The following is a 19013-nucleotide window of genomic DNA, read 5'->3' as shown; positions in this document are numbered from 1 at the left end:
CACATAGTAGCACTTAAGAAATGTTTATTGGCTGACTGGCTGGATTGGTTTTTGTCTCCTCAGCACTGGCACAGTCTCTCATATGTAACAGGCTTAAAAAATACATGTTGAATTGAATTCAAATTTTTCAAAAACTCAAAAAAATTTTTTTTATTCTCAATAATCTATTAAAGAAGTCACAGATGTGTCATCCAAGTACACAGCTACTTGTTATAAGGCAGCCACATGGGGTTAATTCCCATCTTCTTCCACCTCCAATTCCCTCACAATAACAGCCCCTACCCTGAATTCTATCCTCATCAGCAAGCTCTCAACCTGGGGCTTACTGCTGCCAACAGTAATGGAACAGGCGCCGGTGCCCAAGGGGTCCTGGCCCTATAGACCTTTTGCATCCTGTGCAGCAATAACTGCAGCAACAGCACAACCACGCAGCCCAGTGCTGAGTCAACAAGTCTAGGTGCTGGGGTGAGGCATAAGTAAAGACAGGTGAGCTATGGCCTATGGGGGCCAGTGCTAAACAGCTGATTAAGTGGAGGGTTAAAAAAACCTAAGAAGGTCTCAGGGTCTCAGGTCTCATCTCTGGCTTTTTGGGCTTTGCCTCTCTGGAAGCAGGTTATTTCTACTCTAAATAAAACCTCTCACCCTTTTCTGCAATCTTCCATACCTGAAAACTTTCATTCCCTATGCCTGGACAGCTGACGCCTCAAATGAGCAATCCCCAGGGTCTCTCAACCTGTGATATCAGAGATCATAACTCAACCAAAACTGAGAAGAATCTGTCTTCTTCAAATAAAACCCATGATCCGCTCTGCATGGCCCATTCTGCACCTGCTATGGTCAAGGTGCTGATATGGAAGTACAGGGAGCTTGCCCTGGTTTGCAGGCACTGGCATATTCCCCTGATGCCCCTGACCCCGTGTTCCCAGCCCAAGGTAATAGTAATATTGGCTAGTATTTACATAGCACTTTAAAATTTGCAAAACACTTTACAAATATCATCTCAATTTATCCCCACAATAGCCCTAAGAAGTAGGTGTTATTATTATTATCCCCATTTTACAGATGAGGAAACTGAGGCAGACAGAGGTCAAATTAATTGCCTATGGGAATATGGTTTGCAAGTATCTAAGGCTGGATTTGAACTCAGGGTTTCCTGACTCCAAATCCAGAATCTAGCCAGTGTATCACCCAGCTGCTTTTAAGCTTTCCTTTGCATGAGATTAAAAAAGAAATGCAGAAATAAAGGCTTACTGCTTCAAGCATCTACTAGCCAGAGATGGGGAACCTGCAGCCTTGAGGCCATATGTGGCATTCTAGGTCCTTGACTTGGCCTTTTGACTGAGTCCAAGTATTTCCGAACAAATCCTTTTATTAAGGGAACTTGAGGACCTAGAGAGCCACATGTGGCCTTGAGGTCACAGGTTCTTCACCCCTGTAAATAGTCTGTCTGATGCTTTGGGAAAATATTGCTTAGTTTCCAAATGGCTTCAAAGAATGTGACATGTCCAAATAGGTCTCTTTGCCACATGTAAATTATATAAAAGTTTATAACTCTTATTAATTTATCACAAAATTATATAGAAATTTGTAACTTATTAATTTATCACAAAAAAGTGCAAGATTTCATGGATATGAAACAGTTGCTTTTAATATTTTAAATTTCCATTTCAGAATAACTGGTTAATTAACCTTTTCTTTGCATGTTGGTCTTTTTTTTTGACAAATGACCTTAAAACTGAAGTAGAAAATTTACATATTTATTAATTCCCCCTTTTTCCTCTTCAAAAAGTTCAAGTTCAGTTTTGAAAAGGACACTATTTGCTTTAAGTTCTTAAAATATACAAGTGGATTGGTTTTACTACTATGCATCTGTAATTCATTAGATCTTTCATACATTATCTCAGCTGATCTTCATAACAACCCTAAGAAATTAGACAGAATAAGTATTATTATATCCATTTTACACACCAATATGTTGGGTCAGAGAGGGTAAAAATGAGTTCTCCTAGGTTACACAACTAGTACTAGAAGATTCAAATCTTTTGACTAATATGCTTTTTTTCCCCACTATCTTCTGTTGCTTCTATCACATAATTCACCTTAAAAAATAGTTTTCAAAACAGTTAATTGGGATTTCAAAATTCATTATCATGTCATTTTTTCTTCTCTGGATACTCATAGCTTTCCCATTCTTTCCAACCTCCAGGATAGTGCCGAGCCCTGAAAATAGACATGGAACAATTAGTACTATCGACTTTGTTACCAAAATAATAATACTGGTAGAAGAGAAATTATATGTAACTATTTCCCACCTATCCTTTACATCACAAGGACTAATAATAAGGCTTTTAACTTGTGATAAATCATACTTATATGATGAAATGATATGATTATATATATATATAAATACATACATGTAAATTATATATATAACATTAAATTATATGTATATATATATATATACACACACACACACACACAAAATTATAGGATACATAAATTAAAAAGTAAATCTTTACCCATCATGCCACTGCTAAAATAGTTAATTACAGGAAAACTAAAAAGTATGTAAATTCCAGTTGAAAATGACTTCATCAGAAACTTTGAATTATACATTTCTGAGTCAGCACTGCTGCATTATCTGCTTACCTTTCATAACCCAATGACAAGGCAGTATTTAAAGCTTCCTTGCTTCTTGCTCCTCCCAGACAAGAAAACACCAGGCTGTCATTCTTAGAAGGCATATCTTGATTGTATTTCTCTTTAAAGTCCTTTGAATCCATTTGTAGAGCTTGACCTATTTCACCCACTAAAAGAAAACATTTAAAAATTCAAAATGAGTTTTAGGGATAATATATAGTAAAAATATCATATAGAATGTCCGCAAGGTCTTACTGCAGCTTAAAGGTCAAAAACAGCACTAAGACTTTTGGAACACCCTGGTATTAAGTATGTTATAATTCATTTTAAGGAAGGAAACACTTACATGGTATATTGAGAAAGCCTGGAATTTTCCCATATTCTAGAACTTCCCTTGGCTCCCTAACATCAATCAAGAAACTGGATTTGGAATGCAGCAAATTTTTCAGTTCTTTGTAGGTGACATTCTGAGAAGCAGCAGTACAGAAATGATGGTGGCCTTCTGATGATCTCAACTCTAAAAAAATTCCCAAAATGTAAGTTATTTCACAATTTTAGGCATTGGGGTAATGATATCATTAAACAGATAATCTGACTCTGAAAAAAGAATCAATGGCTTTGCAGCTAACTAAAGGGAAAAGCATTTCTGACCTGAGTTTTAGAAGGAACAATGAATTCTAAAAGGCATATTATGAAAAAAATAATTTTAGAAGAATGTTAACTTCTACTTGAATTTAGAAACTTACAAACTATGTTCTTATTTTCATTTCATATGTATATTTTTTAAATGATGAAAAGTTATTAGAACTGAGTGGCAAGTGTAGGTTTGTCATGGTTGGTTCTTTACACTCTCGTGATTTATAGGTATCACGGAATAATTTTAATTAAAATGAATCTTCCTACAAAAAATAAACATATACTATCCTATTTTAATTCAAGTAGGGGAAAAGTCAGGTAGAGGGTCTGAATTTTAGAAAACTGCACTAGACTCTTCTACTTCACTTTGGCTCACAGAGACCTGAGCCAGTATTACATCTTTTAATTTTTCAGATCACTCTGTCTGTAAGGTAGGTATTTCCCCAGCATATCACAAAATTTATAGCCCTGAAATGAATCATGAACATAATTCTACAATTAAAAACATATATTGGGAGATTATAATCCAATGCTTGTTGCCCCACTGCCCAATTCTCACCAGAGGTTCACTATCAGCTGGGTGCTGACCCCCAGATCTCCCCTTTCAGCTGGAAGTAGTATCCTGGGGCTTTGTCCTTTCCCCACTAGAACCTAAGTACTATCTGGTCTTTCCTTCTGCCATGAATTGAAATATTCACTTTATATTGTATATTATAAGGAACATTATAAAGAATTTTAGGCAGCAAGAAAGAAAGTTTCAAATTCTAGGCCTAGGAAATGGGATTCTCCAGCAGTTAATCATTTTGATAAAAAACCAGTTCACACTTGACTTGTCCTTTCAGTATAGCTTGATTTATTCACCAAAGCCGTTGTAACAACAACAAAAATTTCCTTCCTCTTTCTCCCCAAATAAACTCTTCTCTCTCCACCTCCCCATCATAAACGCTGACATTTGGCAAGGGAAAATATGAAAAATTGCTTTCCCAAAGCACATACTTAAGAAAATTCTGACAAGTGAGGCAGGCAAAATTTAAAAGGTTTTGGCAGGCAGCCTCTGTATGCAATCAACCACTGCACTGGCATAGAAAAGTCCAGGATCTGGGTTTGGGGAATCTGGGGTCTTAACCCAACTCTGCTGCTGACTACTTACAGGAACTGAGGCAATTCAGTTTCCTCATTTGTAAAATGAAAAAGGCTGGTCTACATGGTCTTTCTAGTTCTAAATCTACAATCCAATGACCACTAATTATAGACCATCAAATCTTCAGAGACTGGTATGGCAGTGCTTCTGACAACACTAGAAAAAGGTTACTCAAGTGTCACTGTATTTACATCCGGTGGTCCAAGTCATCCAAGAGTTCAACAAAGAAAAGGCAGGATTTGGCGTGGAGTCGGGTTATCTTCAACTATACCTAAAACAGTGCTCCCCACTAGTGCCGGGGACATGCTCGAATGCAGGTTAGTCAAAAAAGGGGGTCACTTTGCTATGAGCTGAGGCCAAGGCCATGACCAATGGCGAATTTCTTCGGCGCCCAGAAATTAACTGTTATGTACGAATGACAAGCTGAGGCCTCAGCATTTTATTTACCGTTTTCCACTCTCAGTGCGCATCCCTGGAGCGACCCCCGATCTTGGGGATTCCAGCCACTTGGCTGGAGGCACGCAGCTAGCTTAGGGTCTCTTCCTGTTTTCGAAACCAACCTCACTGCCTCCCCTGGGTCTCGAGTTTGTGGATCCATCTACTGGTCCTCAGCTTTCGCAAAGTCCCGAAGAGGAGCGTGAAGCGAGTACTCACCCTTCCAGGCAGCCGCTGACCCGGGGGCTGTCCCTGGCCCCGGAGAACAGCGAGCGGGGGCTCCCCAAAGCCCCGAGCCCCAGACAGCCTTGGCCACGCTCCGCAACTGCAGCAGCGCTCTCGGGGACATGGCTATGACCTGTCTCCTCCGCGCGGCTCTCACCGACCTCCCCCTCGCGCTCTGCCCGGCTCTCCCTGGTCTCCTCGGCCCAGGGTGTCTCTAAGCCGTGCAGCTTCAACAGGCCCGTTCTGCATGACCTGCCCTGCCCAGCTCACGCTTTAAGAGGCGGCGCCACGGCCGCATCCCCACCCTTTCTCCGCTCTCAGCCCTCACCGCCCGGCCCGCCCTGGCGCCGCCCGGGGACGAGGCGGGCAGTCTTCCTTGTCATTTCATTTTATTGATGCTTGCCTTTTAAAAAAAATAGTATATACAGGTTCATAGAGCTAGAGCAGAAAGAATCCTAAAAGGCCATCTCATCCAACCTCCCTCTCATTTTACAGATAAGGAAACTGAGGCCCAAGGTGGTTGAGTGATTTGCTTTTACAGATGGAAAACAAAAGAGGCTGAATTTTAATCCAGGTCCTCAGTGTTCTTTTATTTGTTATTTTGCACTTGCATAAATCAGTCCAAGTGAGCATTTCCATATGCAAAGAATAGGAAAGGGACTGTACATATATGTGAAACTACAAATTCTCCGTTTGGATCATTTTTTTACATGGTTGTTCAGTTTCTCCACTTGAACACTGCCTTTACCTGTCTTTTGACCATTTATAAACTGGGGAATGACTTTTATTCTTATATATTTGAATTGATTTTCTATATCTATATTATGGATATAACAACTTTACCAGAGAATCTTGCTGAAGAGATGTTTTCCTATTTAACTGTTTCGCTTCTAATTTTGCCTGCATTAATTTGATTTGTGCACAAACTTTTCCATTTTATGTTGATAATGTTTAATATAAAATTTTGGAATAATCTCCTTGTTCTCTCTGAAGCAAACTCAGAGAATGCCTCTTCCTATGTCAACAAAAGCCTGCCAGGGCTGACTTAACATTCATTAAGAGACCTTTAACCTAAGACACTATCTTGAATAATGGGACGTTTTCCATATCTTAATATTTGTAGACATATACTATGTTATGGCATGTTAATGGTAAAGAAAACACAGACATCTTGGGTCGTAATTTCTATGTGAAACTTTGTCAAACTCTGTTATCTTATTGTATTTACAACCTATGCAATTAAGAAATTCCTTTACTAATGGTCTAGTTAGTCACTTATGGAGATCATAAATCTGAAGGACACAGAACACTTCTTTGTCCTAAAACAAATTTAAGGTTGCCCAATTCTTTGTATCGGTAGCCAGAACATTTCTGGCTCCATAGTGCATTATGTTACCGTTTTCTTTAATAGGGAATTGATTAATTAATTAATTAAATCATACAATGTATGCATTTAGCCTGTTGCCTTTTCTTTAACCAAGTTTTCAGGTCAACAATGTATTCAAAATTGTCCATTTTGTTTCCTGTGATCTTCTCTAACCTTTATTTCCTCAAGAACTCTTTTACTATCCCTAGCTGTGGAAAATATCTTTTTCTCTGCTCTTCTGTTTATATGATTCTTTATCTCCTGCTTATGTATCCATTGGGAGATTATTGTGCTGTATGATGTGAGATGTTGTTCTAAACCTAATTTCAGTAGACTGCTTCAAATTTTCCCAACCTTTTTTTTAATAGTGAGTCATTACCCCCTATATTTAGGGTCCTTGGTTTTTTGTTTGTTTCATTTGTTTTAACATTCTGCCGCTGTAGTTCTTTGTTGTAGTAACAAAGAACTAAAATCTAAGGGAGTGCCTTCAATTGGGAATAGTTAAACAAATAATTGTATATGAATGTAATGAAATATTATTGTGCTCTAAGAAATTATAAAGGAGATTGTTTCAGAGAGACTTGGGAAAGCTTGCATGAGAGGTTGGGAAATGAAGTGACCATAACCAGGAAAACAACAGTTGCAATCCTTCCTACTACTTCCTAATACCTTCTACTACAAGCAAATTTCAGGTTTCTGTCAAGGTAAAATGTCATATTTATGACATATCTTCTGGCATAGTAGCAACTTTGGAATGGGGCTGAGGTGGACCAACTTTGATACGTTTTCATAGGTGCAGGGAAGTAGTAAAGTATTAAAAAATTTATAATGAAATAAATAAAGCTATACTATTAGTATGATCATTTCTATTCCATTCATTAAAAGTACCGGGTTTAAGTTTTATTGATGCTTTGTTTTTGCATTACAAACATTGCTCTCTGTCGGAGGTCTCTTGTAAAATAAAACTAATAATATGGTGACCTCCTCTGAGTATACAGGCAACGTTTGACTTTTGTAGCACCCTGCTCCCCAACTCTCTATTTTAAAAAAAATGGAAACAAACCAGAAATTTTTTTTCTCTCTCTCTCCCATTCCCTACCTAGTAGAAACAAATTTCTTGTAGCATATATGCCTAGTGAAGCAAAACTAATTCCTTCAATAGCTGTACATAAAATTATGTATTTCTCATTGTGTACCCCAAATCTATCACCTTTACTTCTCTGTAATAAATAGCATTATTGTCCCCCCTGAATCATTAGTGGTCACCCTACTGATCTAGTTCTATCAAGACTTAGTCATTTCTCATAGCCATTAAAAAAAAAAAAACACACTCCAAATTACTGCTAATTAGAGAAATGCAAATTAAAGCAATTCTGGAATTCTACCACACACTTAACAGTGAAGCAAAGATGACAAAACTGAAAATTATAAGTGTTGGAGAGACTGTGGGAAAATAGGCATGTTGATACACTGTTGGTGGACCTGTGAATGAGTAAATCCATTCTGGAAAACAATTTGGAATACTACATAAAAAATAACTAAATAGTGGATGCCCTTTGACCCACCATAGCTATACCACTGCTAGTTCTGTATCCAAAAGGAACCCAAGAAAGAGGAAAAAGTCTTTTATGTACAAAAATATTTATAGTCACTCTTTTTGTGGTAGCAAAAAAATGAAAAGTATGCATATATGCATACATATACATATATACAAGGGTATCCAAAAGTCTTAGTGTTTTAGAGCTTAAAATGACACTAAGACTTTTAGGATACCCTGTATAATATATACACATTATGTTATACATTTGAATACATATTTGCATGTATATGTGTAGGGATATATACACATATCTATTACATCTTTATGTCTCTTCTGTGTTTGCCTACTTGGCTCAGAAAAGAAACAAAAACTTCTTCAACACTTGGGTTTCCTTTATGATAAACCTGTCGGGAGCTTTTAATCTACAAGCTGGCATGGCAACTTGTAGGAAAGCTCACAAAATTTCCATATTGTAAACTTACCCAGAATTAAGTTCTGTGTTGAAAACTCTGGTTGTCAAAAGTAGACAATAGGTCTATAGACTAAGTTAGCAGTGTCAAATAAAGGTGGAACTACTAATCCATACAGAAGTTTCCTCATGGATTTTTAAAATGTAATGTTACCTATGTTTTACTGTATTTTTAAAAATATTGTTAAATATTTCCAAACTCCATTTTAATGAGGTTCAGATCAAGGGTCATGTGTTTGACATCTCTGGTCTAGTCCATGATAGTAACAGCAACTTACATTCATGTGTACTTTGAGTTTACAAAGCACATTCTTTACAATACCCCTCTAAAGCAGATAGTGTTTTCTAAGTTGTACTATTATGTTTCAAAGTTTGTACTATTATACCTATGTTTCAGATGAGCCAACTAAGGTTCAGAAAAGTGAATCAAATTTACCAAATTTACCAATTTCTAACTAGAAATTGTTGGAGCCAGGATTTAAACTCATGTGTACGCTAATCTTGAAGGACCATGTTCTTTCTATTCATACCACACTCCCTTGAAATCTATTGTTATCTCATATATTATGTGTAGTGCTGAGAGAATTAAGAAACAAGTAAGACTCCTAGAAGGACGACAAAAGTTGTGTCTTGGGAAAAGGTTGCTATGAATTCAGGAAGAATGTTCGTTCCTTATCCCATAATAAGTAAATTAGAACTAAGTAAACTTTCATAAAGTTTACTATTCTTTGCTTATTTTTAAATTCTTCCTAACCTGGTTCCCAAATTTGCTGAAGCATTACTTTGTAAATTGGTGTCAACAGAAACATGTTAAATAGCTTTTACTTAAATACATTTCCAAAGCAATAATTTTGCTAATATATGTCCTTTTTTTCTACAATTTCTGTTTTGCCAATCTTTCAATTTCTGCACTGTAGCATTAATAATTATGCATTGTATTTTCTAGTTTTATGTCCAGTTAAACATTTTTAAAATTAAATAATTTATGAATTACCTGGAGCTTGGCTGCACTCTCTGTAATTCATCTTGATCTGTTTCAACTTTGCCCTCAGATTTCATCATATGCTTTGGGATCTTTTATTCTCAAATGATATCACTCAGCTCTATCCATGGGTTATGGATTTATTCCTGGGTGATATGTATACAAACAATAGTTACACTAGTTACCTACAATTCAGACTTAGAGCTCCAACCTCTAATATTTTGATTCTGACCATGAGATTGAATTCAAAGACTAGTTTTATTGCAAAATTGGCTAAAGAATTTAAAATACTCACTTGCTTTGATTGAAACAACTTATAAAAAAGGAGCGACCACTAGTTTAATGAAAGAATTTAAAAACAAAAACAAAAATCACAATTCTAATCTTATGAAAAATGCACAAAAAATTGTCTAATCAGTAACTACAGAGTTGTAAATGCTCCTCTAATTATGGTAGTGCCATAGAGTTATTTAACTGAAGGAGGAAAACTAACACCTCCCATTCTCTGAACTTCACCTTCCAGTGGGTAGGACAAAGTTTCCCAGGTTCTCCCCACCCCTAGATACCTATAGAATTGACTCCCTTAGTCAACACTTTGACTCTTTCCTTGAACCTACCTTAAGACAACAAAAGTAGTTGCCCTAGTCCACAGCTCCAAGAAAACTGTCTGCATAGCTCTAAGGGAATGGATATCAGTTCTTTAACCTCCACCCACCAGATTACTATTGACCCAATATTGTACCTGGGTTCCTTTATTGTCCAGATTATTTTAATCTTTTTCTCTGCTTTGGGAGAGTTATTATCTATCAATAAAAATTTCTTTGGTTCATCTTAAGTTCTTAGTTGGTAACCCCAGCAACCAGAAAGAGAATTTCATTCTCCCTCTCTTTGCTGCAGGGTAGCCTTAGCCTCCACCTCCACTGTTTGTTTTTTTAATCCTACCCTGCTCCCATGAACACACACCTACATGTACACATATAGACACAGCCTGAATGATGTTGTAGAGAAACTGGTTTCTTTTTTTAGAATGCACAGTCAAGATTGACTTTCCTTTTTTAAGAGAAAAGGAATGGCGTTTAGGTCCAAGGAGAGTGCTTAATTGAAGACACGGGGAAGTAGACATCTCATAATTGTTCTCAACCAGCAGAAGCAGTCACCGCCATTATCCCTTGGCTTCTTATGATCTCTCATTTCTTAGCTATAGTCTCTTTCCTTTGTAACATAGTAGCTTTGGCTCTTGTTGCCTGAAGGCCAAGCTTGTTATATTTCATCCCTACCCCCAGGGTTCTCTGATACCCTAAAGCCCCCACTAATTGTACATCCCCAGTTTTAGGAGTCTAAGCATCCCAATTCCATTTAACAGATAAGCTTTTATAAAGGAATATTTTCATTAGCAAAATACAAACACATTCCCCCATATTTCCTACAGATCCCAAGCTCCTGTAATTCCTGTAATTTCCTTTTATTTCACTCAAACACCAAGTATATGGGAGAGGGGCACAATGATCTCCAAGATGTAAGTGGTGAGGAAAAACAGGTTTGAGTACTCTGTTGGTCTCCCATCACCTCCCACTTTCCGCATCTGCAGCAAGGGATTTGCTGAAGCTTCTCAGGCAATGCATTCACTTTTCTAGTTTCAGGGTTATTAGGATTCTGCTGAGATTCCTGTGTTCAAGGATCCTAGGTATAGTTGGATTCCTGAGGGCTATTGCAGTTGTGGCCACAAATGGTACTCTCTGCTTTGTCCCCCATCCACCAAAAAACCCTCACTTGATCCTTCTATCCCAGAAAACTATAAACCTAGATCTCTTCTGTTCCATGTGGATGAAGTCCGTAAAATGACCGTCTCTAGTGGTGCCTCCTCTTTCTCTCTTCTCACTCTCTTACTATCCAGCTTCCAACCTTGTCATTCCACCAAAACTGCTCTCTCCAAAGTTATTAATGATTTCATAATTGCCAAATCTAATGGACTTTTCTCAGCTCTTATTTTTCTCTCTTGATTTGGCTCTTTAATACTCAATCACTCTCTTCTCTCTTTTCTCTAGGTTTCCTTTCTCCTGGTTCTGTTCCAACATATTTCATTGCCTCTTCTCTGTCTCCTTTGTAGATCCTCATCCAGATCATGCCCTCTAACTATAGGTGCCCTAGAGAATTTTATCTTGGGTTCTCTTCTCTTCTCCCTCTATACTACTTCACTTAGTAATCTCATTAGTCCCCACAGATTAAATCATCCTCTCTGTGATGACAATTTCTCAAATCTACCTGTGCTTCTCTAACCTTTGCTGACCTCCAATTTCATATCTCCAATAGCCTTTCTGATATCTTGAACTGGATGTCCAATAGACTTCTTAAATTCAATTTATCCCAAATAGAACTTACTATCTTTCTTCCTAGACCCTTTCCCTTCCCTTTTACTGTCATGGGCAACACCATCCTCTCAGGAGTGAGGAACCTTCAGCCTCAAGGCCACATGTATCCCTCTTAAGTCCTCAAGTGCAGCCCTTTGACTGAATCCAAACTTCACAGAATAAATCCCCTTAATAAAAGGATTTGTTCTGTAAAACTTAGACTCAGTCAAAAGGTTGAACCCAAGGACGTAGGACACATGTGGCCTTGAGGCTGCAAGTTCTCCACCCCCGTCAGGCTTGCAGCCTGTAATCCTTGTCTCCTCACTATCTCTTACCCCTAATATACAATCTGTTGCCAAGACCTGTTGATTTCTTTTCAATACCTTTCAAATATGCCCCCTTCTCTCCTCTGACACTACTACCACTCTGATGCAAGCCCTCATTACCTTTCACCTGCACTACTACAGCAAGCCTGCTGGTAGGTCTGTCTGTGTGAAGTCTCTCCCTGTTCCAATCTATTCTCCTTCAAACCACGAAAGTGATTTCCTAAAGTGTAGGTCTGACCATGTCACCTCCACCCCCCCAACTCCACATTAATAAATTCCTGTGGCTCCTTTTGACTCCAGGATCCAGTACAAAATGTTCTGGTATTCAAAACCCTTTATAACCTAGCCTTCTCCTACCTTTTTAATCTCCTTACAGCTTACTCCCCACCACAACTCTTTGATCCAGTGACATTGGCCTTCTTGCAGTTTCATGGACAAGACTCTCCATCTCTCTCTTCTCCAGGCATTTTCCATGGCTCCATGCCTGAAATGCTTTCCCTCTCATCTCTGCCTGCTGGCTGCCTTGATTTCCTTTTAAGTCCCAAATAGAATCTCATCTTCTATAGCCTTTCCCAACCCCTCTAAATTTTAGTATCTCTCCTCTTTGAATTACTTCCTATTTATAATACATATAGCTTGTTTGTATATATGTGTTTACTTGTTGTCTCTCCCATTAGATTGTGAGTTCCTTGATTGGCAGGGATTGTCTTTTGCTTCTTTTTCTTTTCCCAGAATTTAGCACAGTGTCTGGTATATAATAACTACTTAAAAATTGATCGACTGACTGATTCCTTTTCTTTATTCCCACAACTAACCAGCTTGTCCTCTCAATATTTCTGACTCTACCAAAGTCTTTGCTTTCTGATGCACCTTTTCTGCACCCAGGCATATAATTTCCTGGGAAATGGACTCCTGGGTTTCTTCATGAGCAATGTTCTCTAGGCCCTAACCATCATGAAAAATGAAGTCCTAGGGACTTCTCATCAATCATACAAACTATAATGCCAACAGAAAATGGCTCAGGACCAGAAGTCCTGCAAGAAGTTGAACTTATTAAGGAAAACACAGTCATTTTCTTTTTTTTTTTTAATTTATTTATTTAACTTTTAACATTCATTTTCACAAAATTTTGGGTTCCAAATTTTCTCCCCATTTCTCCCCTTCCCCCACCCCAAAATTCCGAGCATTCTAATTGCCCCTATCACCAATCTGCCCTCTCTTCTATCATCCCTCCCTTCCCTTGTCCCCATCTTCTCTTTTGTCCTATAGGGCCAGATAACTTTCTATACCCCATTACCTGTATATCTTATTTCCTAGTAGCAAGAACGGTACTCAACAGTTGTTCCTAAAACTTTGAGTTCCAGCTTCTCTTCATCCCTCCCCACCCATTCCCTTTGGGAAGGCAAGCAATTCAATATAGGCCATATCTGTGTAGTTTTGCAAATGACTTCCATAATAGTTGTGTTGTATAAAACTAACTATATTTTCCTCCATCCTATCCTGCCCCCCATTGCTTCTATTCTCTCTTTTGATCCTGTCCCTCCCCAAGAGTATTGACTTCAGATTGCTCCCTCCTCCCATTGCCCCCATCATCCCCCCCACCCTGCTTATCCCCTTCTCCCCCACTTTCCTGTATTGTAAGATAGGTTTTCATACCAAAATGAGTGTGCATTTTATTCCTTCCTTTAGTTGAATGTGATGAGTAAACTTCATGTTTTTCTCTCACCTCCCCTCTTTTTTCCCTCCACTAAAAAGTCTTTTGCTTGCCTCTTTTATGAGAGATAATTTGCCCCATTCCATTTCTCCCTTTCTCCTCCCAATATATTTCTCTCTCACTGCTTAATTTCATTTTTTTAGATATGATCCCATACTATTCAATTCCTCTGTGCTGTGTGTGTGTGTGTGTGTGTGTGTGTGTGTGTGTGTGTGTGTAATCCCACCAACTACCCAGGTACTGAAAAGTTTCAAGAGTTACAAATATTGTCTTTCCATATAGGAATGTAAACAGTTCAACTTTAGTAAAGTCCCTTATGACTTCTCTTTGCTGTTTACCTTTTCATGCTTCTCTTCATTCTTGTGTTTGAAAGTCAAATTTTCTTTTCAGCTCTGGTCTTTTCATCAAGAATACTTGAAATTCCTCAATTTCATTGAAAGACCATGTTTTCCCCTGAAGTATTATACTCAGTTTTGCTGGGAAAGTGATTCTTGGTTTTAGTCCTAGTTCCTTTGACTTCTGGAATATTATATTCCACACCCTTCTATCCTTTAATGTAGAAGCTGCTAGATCTTGTGTTATCCTGATTGTATTTCCACAATACTTGAATTATTCCTTTCTAGCTGCTTGCAATATTTTCTCCTTGACCAGGGAACTCTGGAATTTGGCCACAATGTTCCTAGGAGTTTCTCTTTTTGGATCTCTTTCAGGCAGTGATCAGTGGATTCCTTGAATACTTATTTTGCCCTCTGGGTCTAGAATATCAGGGCAGTTTTCCTTGATAATTTCATGACAGATGATGTCTAGGCTCTTTTTTTGATCATGGCTTTCAGGTAGTCCCATAATTTTTAAATTGTCTCTCCTGGATCTATTTTCCAGGTCAGTTGTTTTTCCAATGAGATATTTCACATTCTCTTCTATTTTTTTATTCTTTTGGTTTTGTTTTGTGGTTTCTTGGTTTCTCATAAAGTCATTAGCTTCCATCTGTTCCATTCTAATTTTGAAAGAACTATTTTCTTCAGTGAGCTTTTGGACCTCCTTTTCCATTTGGCTAATTCTGCTTTTTAAAGCATTCTTCTCCTCATTGACTTTTTGAACCTTTTTTGCCAATTGAGTAAGCCTATTTTTCAAGGTGTTATTTTCTTCAGCATTTTTCTGGGTCTCCTTTAGCAAGGTGTTGACCTGCTTTTCATGCTTTTCTTGCCTCTTTCTCATTTCTCTTCCCAGTTTTTCCTCCACCTCTCTAACTTGATTTTCAAAATCCTTTTTGAGCTCTTCCATGGCCTGAGCCCATTGAATATTTATTTTGGATGTTTGGGATACAGAAGCCTTGACTTCTATGTCTTTCCCTGATGGTAAGCATTGTTCTTCCTCATCTGAAAGGATGGGAGGAGATATCTGTTCACCAAGAAAGTAACCTTCTATGGTCTTATTTTTTTTCCCCCTTTTCTGGGCATTTTCCCAGCCAGTTACTTGACTTCTGAGTTTCCTCTCCACACCCACCTCACCTCCATTTCTCAGTTATTTTAAATAAAGTATTCAAAACTGAATATGCTATTAACTACATAGATAACTCTTTGCAAAATAACTCAAATATAGTGATTCAATTTGAACTGAACTCAATAAATATTCTATAGAAGGTTAAAAAACTAACAGAAGAGTTCATAAAATATGCTATTGTAATCTTTAGACCTACCACAATCCTCTGCAATGGGAAATTCTGAGACTCTCATTTAATATTGGATGATATGGGGCTCACGGAGAGTTTCTCAATGCATCAAAATCCAGAAGAGAATTCAGAAGAAATTTCCTATGAATTTTAAAGTCAACAAGACACCAAGACAACGTAGTTTAACTGCAGAAGTTTATTTTTAAAGACATTTCATGGAGTATTTAAGATTTAGTGAAGTATACGTGAACATTTTAATATGTTCATAAGTCATAGGTGAATGTATCATCATGGTCTTGTTTAAACCTGGCAAAAACTCCACAAAAAACAAATCTCATAATAGCAGCTGATACATAGTATTCATTTTGCAGTTAGTTTAGAACTAAGAAATATTTAATTTATTGGCCTTTTTTCAGTCCTAATCTCTCTTGACCTTTCTGCAGCATTTGTCACTGTTGCTTACCTTCTCCTTTTGAGTACTCTCTCCTGTCTAGATCTTTGTGACTGCTTGTTGATTCTTCATCATATCATACCCTTTAACCCAGAGGTGCACAAACTTATTTGACCTGCTTCCTCCTTTTAAAAAAAATTACTTTGCGATGCACCCCCCATATTCCCAGAAATCTACTTTCCCTAACTCTTTAACATTTTTTTTTAATTTGCACCATTTCAAAAAATATAAATTTTTTGAAATGGTATATCTTAAACTTAACAATTGATTAAATTTGTGGGCTTTGTTTCTGCACAGAAATTTTGATGCTGCAAAATTGCTTCAAGTAACCATATGGTATCATACTGCAAACAAGTCATTATACGTACAAATTCCTGCCTATGCCTGCTGAATTTCGCAACAATGCACAACACTCTTGCCTACCAATACCTGCTTGTTAAGACCTGTTGTCAGGTCTGATGGGTTATAATTTGCATTTTGTGAGTTTATTTGGAAAATAATGTAATCATTACAACTATAGCTCTGTTACACAACAGATGAAAGATGTACAAATGGTTTTTCAAAATTTTCTTATTTTCTCTTATTTCCATATGCTTCCACTGCCCCCTTATTTTTATTCAACTTTCCCCAGGCTACTACCACCCCTATGATTCCTGTGCTCCCCCAGGAGATGGTATCGCCCACTTTGGGAATCTATGTACCCAATGCTGTCTTGGGCCCCCATTTCTTTTCACTCAATACTTCTAATTTGATGAACTCATCAGCTCCCATTGGTTCAATTATCATGGCTATGCAGATGTTTCCTGAGTTTACAGACAGTCGTCTTTCTGCTGACACATCTCCAAATGTTTCTTGGATATCTCAACCTGTCTTGTAGGCATCTCAAACTTGGCATGTCCAAAACAGAACATATTAGCTTTCCCTCTAAGCCTTCCACCTTTCCAAACTTCTATGTTGCTGTTGTGGGCACCACTACCCTCTCAGTCACCCCAAGCCCAAAACCTCTGTGTCAATCTCAAGTCCTCATTCTTACTTGTCCTTCATAATATCTCTTGTATATTCCCCTTCTCTCTGGTCATATAGGCACAGCCCTAGTTCAGGTAGTCCCTCATCATGTCCAAACTAAACTACTGCAGTAGCTTTCAGACTCCTCTCTCTGCCTTGTTTCTCTTCACTCAAATACATCCACTCAGGTGCCATGTGCTTTTTCTAAAGAGTAGGGCTGACTTGTCAGTCTCTTGCTCAAAGAGCTTTGGCCACTCCGTATTACCTGTATGATCAAATATAAACTTCTCTATTCAGTGTTTAAAGCTCTTTATAATCTGGCCCCTTCCTAACCTTTCTAGCCTTCTACCATATTTCCCTGCGTGCACGCTATATTCCAGTTATAGTAGTTTATTTGCAATTGCGTGAAAGTGGCACTCCATCTTCCCCATCCCTTCAAATTTGCCTTTTAGTTTCCCTGACTTCCTTTAAGATTCAGGTCCAATTCCATTTTCTATAGAAGGATCTTGCTGGTTTCTCCCTTATCTCCCTTCAGCTACTAATTTCTTCCCTTTTCCCTCACTCAGATACAAGTCAACTGCAAGTCATGTTATCACCTTGATGTCATGGTCCTTTTTGAGAATGAAGGACAAACATAACCTGAGAGTGAATAGTCTCTCCTCTCCTTTCCTCTCCTCTCCTCTCTTGGGGTGTTCTACCCAGGGGAAGGCAGACTTCCATGACCAAAGGTTGCCTTTTCTCCTTTGGGTTTACTGACTACATTTCCTTCTCAAAGAACAAACCTTAAACCCAGTTCACACTGGAGCTCAGATTGGACACCAGGTCCCCGCCCACCTAGCACAGAGTGAATATAATTACTAAATAGTAACTGTTTCTCTTTTATACAGGAACCCTGAAAGTCTTCCCTTCCCAGTTTGATTTTTTTGGTTATTTTTTTTCTTTTATTAAAAGGGGCCATCCCTTGAGTAACTACTTAAAGAGTCCTCTTCACTAAATGAGGGTATCTCACTCAAAGTTAGAATGTGATAAGACCTTAGCCTAAAATGGCCAAGGTCCCACATTGCACCTTGGGCCATCTCCAGTCGTCCTGATGAATATCTGGTCACTGAACCCAGATGGCTCTGGAGGAGAAAGTGAGGCTGGTGACCTTGCCCAGCCCTCCCTTGCTCAAATTCAAGTCAACTGTAAGTCATGGCATTACCTTGATGTCATTCATCATGGTCCATGAGAACGAAGGACAAACACAACAATACCTTCCCTTTCCATATTACCTTTATATATTCTGTATGTATCTTGTAAGTACTTGGATGTTTATACATTGTTTCCCCCATTAGAATGTGTTCCATGTGAAGGCAGGATTATTATTTTTTTCTTTGTATCTCCAGGGCTTAGCTCAGTGTCTGGAAATACTAAGTATTTAATAAATGCTGTTATGTGTTCTATAATGTCTGGTATCAATAGTTCTATCTCTTTTTATGCGTGTAAGAGTATGGTTTTACTTCTTAGAATTTTGTAACTATAAGTGCTAACTTGTACCTTCTATCCTGAAGAATATAAATGAATCAATATTTCATTCTACAAAATAAATATAGATATATATTGTATATAATACATGCTCTCTACATACTGTGGAAATACCCCTGAAGTTAATATGTCTGTTTTCTGTGAGTTACCTCTTACCAGGCAAGAACGCTATACAGAGTAAGACTTGTTTGCTGAAAGGACCTAATCAGGAGCAGGCAGCAAGATTGCCTTAGCTGGTATTCACTGACTCACCTTGACGAGCTGCATCCACTCCCACCCCGCAAACTGGCCCAAACCTGTCTAGTGGTCAACTGTTCCTGCAAAACATCCTGTTTCTTTGTTTACCTGTTTCTGGGGAAGATTGTCCATTCCTTTTCCCAATCCCTCCCTGAACCTCCCCTTTGTATTTTTCAAACAGAAATCTCCCCTGCCTCTCCTAGGTGGCTGAAGGAATATTTCATATCCCTTGAATAAAGTAAGTTCACTCTGTCCTTTTGGTGACCTCTCAAGGAATATAACATATGTGAGTTGGCCATGTACTA

General features: G+C 38.1%; 1 protein-coding gene across 2 annotated transcripts; it reads right to left on the bottom strand.

Moving 5' to 3' along the window:
* Positions 1-1621: 1621 nt before the first annotated feature.
* Positions 1622-5415, bottom strand: LOC140526580 (thiosulfate sulfurtransferase/rhodanese-like domain-containing protein 3). Of its 2 annotated transcripts, none has more exons than XM_072642925.1 (4): positions 5072-5415; positions 2987-3157; positions 2650-2809; positions 1622-2220 (listed from the first exon to the last, which is right to left on the bottom strand). In XM_072642925.1, the coding sequence occupies exons 1-4, from the start codon at positions 5199-5201 to the stop codon at positions 2154-2156; spliced, it is 528 nt and encodes a 175-aa protein (XP_072499026.1). In that variant the 5' UTR covers positions 5202-5415; the 3' UTR covers positions 1622-2153. The 2 variants fall into 2 exon arrangements, with proteins under 2 accessions (XP_072499026.1, XP_072499025.1); XM_072642924.1 differs by lacking the exon at positions 5072-5415 and adding an exon at positions 4865-5039.
* Between the last annotated feature and the right edge of the window lie 13598 nt (positions 5416-19013).

The sequence above is a fragment of the Notamacropus eugenii genome, chromosome 2 (assembly GCF_028372415.1).
Source record: "Notamacropus eugenii isolate mMacEug1 chromosome 2, mMacEug1.pri_v2, whole genome shotgun sequence".
Lineage (NCBI taxonomy): Eukaryota > Metazoa > Chordata > Mammalia > Diprotodontia > Macropodidae > Notamacropus > Notamacropus eugenii.
The sequence above is the reverse complement of the archived record's forward strand: the minus strand, read 5'-3'. Positions and strand labels throughout refer to the sequence as shown.